The 4043-nt window shown below is 35.5% G+C and overlaps 1 protein-coding gene across 1 annotated transcript; it reads left to right on the top strand.

Moving 5' to 3' along the window:
• Positions 1–949: 949 nt before the first annotated feature.
• Positions 950–3670, top strand: LOC102579409 (probable sodium/metabolite cotransporter BASS3, chloroplastic). Its single transcript, XM_006345654.2, has 5 exons — positions 950–1484; positions 1768–1863; positions 1957–2263; positions 2407–2654; positions 3150–3670. The coding sequence occupies exons 1-5, from the start codon at positions 964–966 to the stop codon at positions 3391–3393; spliced, it is 1416 nt and encodes a 471-aa protein (XP_006345716.1). The 5' UTR covers positions 950–963; the 3' UTR covers positions 3394–3670.
• Positions 3671–4043: the final 373 nt, after the last annotated feature.

Here is a 4043-nt window from a genome sequence, read left to right as displayed (position 1 = left end):
ATGGTAAGCACCCCTCACTTTCAACCCGAAGGTTGCGAGTTCGAGTTACCAATGAAGCAAAAGGGATGGGAGCTCCTAGGAGAGGGTAAAAAAAAAAAAAAGACCCTACATGACTAACAAAATTTATCATTATTTTCTTTTTTATTAGCTTCAAAGAAAAAACTACATAAAATCTTTCATCATTTTCTCTAGTTTTTCCAACAACATTTACTATATACTCTTTTTAAAAATATTATTCTACTGACGTGATTTCTGTTTTAAGCAAGAGAAAATAATAGATTTTGTTAGAGAAAGTAAAGGAAATGGTGTTAGATTTCATGAGATTTTTCTTTTGAGCTAACAAAGAAGATATCAATGGTGAATTTTGTTAGCCATGCAGAGTTTATAGTAAAATTTTAACAGTTTTTTTTAATAAATATGTTAGTTTAGGTAAAGGACCAAAATGAACACATTTTGTCCTACATTAAGGATCAAAATTAATACTTTTATTATACATTAAGGACAATTTAATCAAGTGGAATATATTAAGAACCAAAATAAAGAATTACTCATACATTAAAGACCATTTTGGTCATTTTTTCCTACTCCTTTTATTTCATATTAAAATTCGTGAGACAATGCACATATTTTAAGAAAAATATTAAGGACATAATATCATATTTTTCACTATTTACCTTTTGTTAAAATTATAAATATAACTTTATAAGTAGTATAATTTATACGTTAGAAAATATAAAATTTTAATAAATGATAGAATAAATATAAAAAATATATCAAACGTCCATCTTAAACTTAAATAATAAAATTATTTTAAATAATAAAAAAAAGTTTTAAAATTTAATTAATATGAAATAAAATGAGCCGTATCTACAACTGTACAAAACATCTCGAAAAAAAGACAAAAGAAAAAAAAGAAAGAGAAGTTTTTTTTTTTTTTTTAATAAAAAAGAAAGAGAAGTTTACATGAGCGTAAACACCATAAAAAAGTTTTCCTGTATAAAACTCTCTTGTCATCTCTTCAGCGCTTTGCTCCTCCTCTCCTTTTTTTCTTTTCCTCTTCGCCGGAAAAGTAGTCAATTTTTTCCGGCGATCGGGATTATTTATACTCACCGCAGAGCTATTTCTTTGATTCTCAGAATGTCAACAACTCCATTTTTATCCGTTAAGTACCCAAAACCTTTTCTTTCTATCCCCAATTCAATTTTCCAGAGTAAGAGTACTTTTTCTATAAGGTATCCAGTTCATAAAGGGTTTAATGGTGGCGCTGTTGCATGTTCGACTTCGTCTCCGTTAACTGGGAGAGTGGGTTTGCACAGACGGGAAGGCAACTTGTCGTTACTGTTGTTTGGTGCTAATCCGAAGAGCTTTTATGTAGCAGAAGATGAAGAAAAGGTGGATTATTCACAAGCACTTTCTGCATTGCTTCCTTTTGTTGTGGCCCTCACTGCTGTTGCTGCTCTTTCTCACCCTTCAACTTTCACATGGTAACCATATCTTCTTTTGCCCAACTTCAACTCTAAACTCTTGCTATTCTAAATTTGTTACCTTCAATAATTTATCTTTGTTACGAAATCACAAATTTCCGGTTTAATTTGAACACAATTGCTATTTAAATCGAATTTAGTTCTACATATGTTTTTCGGGTTCAGGAATAAATTCCCTTCACTTTAAGTATAGCTTATGGGTATAATCTTTTGTTTTTGTGAATTTAGTTACTACAACATTTGTATATTGTTGTTGTTGTATAATTGATAGAGGAATATGCAGGGTGTCTAAAGAATTGTATGCTCCTGCACTTGGAGGAATCATGTTATCAATTGGTATTAGACTTTCTATTGATGATTTTGCTCTTGCGATTAAAAGGTAAGTCCAATTTACTAGTTTTATGGACCTGATCACTGGTAAAGTAGTTGGCGTTTTGGTTGTAAAGCTTTTGACCTTTGTTGATTGCTGCAGGCCTTTGCCCTTATCAGTTGGATTCGTTGCTCAATATGTCCTGAAGCCAGCTCTTGGCTTGCTGGTAGCACAGGCATTTGGGATACCTCCAACGTTCTACGCTGGTTTTGTCCTTATGTCTTGTGTTGCAGGGGCTCAATTATCAAGTTATGCCAGCTTCTTGAGCAAAAGTGATGTGGCATTCAGTATTCTCTTGACCAGTTCAAGTACCATTGCTTCAGTTCTTGTTACTCCACTTTTAACTGGCCTTCTTATTGGTTCAGTCGTTCCAGTTGATGCAGTTGCAATGGCAAAGTCAATCTTGCAGGTATCAGATGCCCCAACACTATTGCTGCTTGATGATTAGCAGAATTGTAGTATGTCAAACAGTACTGATGAAAGGCTTTTTATATCATAATATCTCAGTTGTTTACATCAAAATGAGTCCATATGCATTTACTGTCTTTGCAGGTCGTTCTTCTCCCCGTCGCTCTTGGCTTAGTGCTGAACACCTATGCAAAACCAGTAGTATCTGTTATTCAACCTGTGATGCCATTTGTTGCCATGATTTGTACTTCACTGTGTATTGGCAGCCCTCTTGCAATCAATCGCGCTCAGATTCTTTCTGCTGAGGGTGTAAAATTGATCGCTCCCGTACTGACGTTTCATGCAATGGCATTTGCAGTGGGTTATTGGCTCTCGAAACTTCCAATTTTGAGGTAAGTGGCTAGTCTCTTGTAGCTTCACCTGTTTTATGTGATGAAATGCATTTGTGATTCAAGCACTGCACTTGTGACACATTTTCCATCATATTGATGATTGTTTTCTTGTTGTTAGATTATGTGATACTCATCCATGTACCACCTACTGCATCATAAGAAAGTATTTCTGATTCCGCATAAAATGAACTATCCAAACTCCGTTCCATCATCGTGATGCAACAGTCTTGTCAAATTGCTCCTATGGACGTTCACATTAATTGACCTGTCCAATATTGCGTTGAATATCTGTCGTTTAATGTGTGCTTAAATATCATATGTGGATTCTTCACTCATAAAAAAATTATCATTTTTGATCGGAAAGTTAATAATGTTCAACTCTTGCTGCTGAAATACCATCTTTAATTGCTTCAATTTGTTGCCGTCTGTGGGCTTGAAGAGAACTGGTGGTGTTCTTTTTCATCTACTCTGCTCTCATTGCATGTACAATGGCAGGTTTGAAGAAGAAGTGTGCAGGACGATTTCTTTATGCACAGGAATGCAGAGTTCTACACTGGCGGGGCTACTTGCAACTCAATTCCTTGGAAGCAGTCAAGCGGTACCACCTGCATGTTCTGTTGTCGCAATGGCTATAATGGGCCTTTGTCTTGCCTCATTCTGGGGCAGTGGATACCGGATCAGGGACATTCCATCCATTCTATTTCCACCAACTGCTTCGACTATCAAGCCTTCACCGTAAGCTAGAGATTGGTATATAGAGAGCAGGATACTTAGTAGAAAGGTAGATGTCCTTTCAGGATTAGGCAAATTAACTTAAATGCAGTAGAATGGTTAAATGAGATGGGGGCATACAATATATATACTACAATGATCTTCGAAAGTATGTATGAAAGCTGATAAAGAGGTGTAGATGAGATAGTATTGTAACTGGTAAAGTGAAGGGCTTGAAGCTGATGGCTGCTTGTACAGTTCTTATACAATTTTAATGTATAGTATGTAAGTGTAGCTTGCCTAAACGGATAGTTGAAAATACAATCACAATTAAAAAATAAAATAATACGAATATGCTCCTCTTTTTAAGGAGACTAGGGATCAGTTCATTTGAAGCTACAAAACGAAGCATAAAGAAAAAACATAAATATACACTTTCAAGACGTATACTTGCTAGCTATGAGGTTGGGCGAGAAGAGAAGTCGGGAATGGGGACGTTTTCAACAGTTACAAGAGAGAAGCATGAAAGGGAATAGGGATGGCAATGAGGGCGGGGTGGGGCAGGTTAAATTCTTAACAGTGCGGGGTGTGGCAGGGCGGGACAAAATATTTTTTCTTAAAATCTAGACTATAGGAGAATCCTTACCATCTTATTTAAATCTGTTAACGTGGAAGTAA

The sequence above is a fragment of the Solanum tuberosum genome, unplaced genomic scaffold, assembly GCF_000226075.1.
Source record: "Solanum tuberosum cultivar DM 1-3 516 R44 unplaced genomic scaffold, SolTub_3.0 scf00071, whole genome shotgun sequence".
Classification (NCBI taxonomy): domain Eukaryota; kingdom Viridiplantae; phylum Streptophyta; class Magnoliopsida; order Solanales; family Solanaceae; genus Solanum; species Solanum tuberosum.
This window is presented reverse-complemented; position numbering and strand designations above follow the sequence as displayed.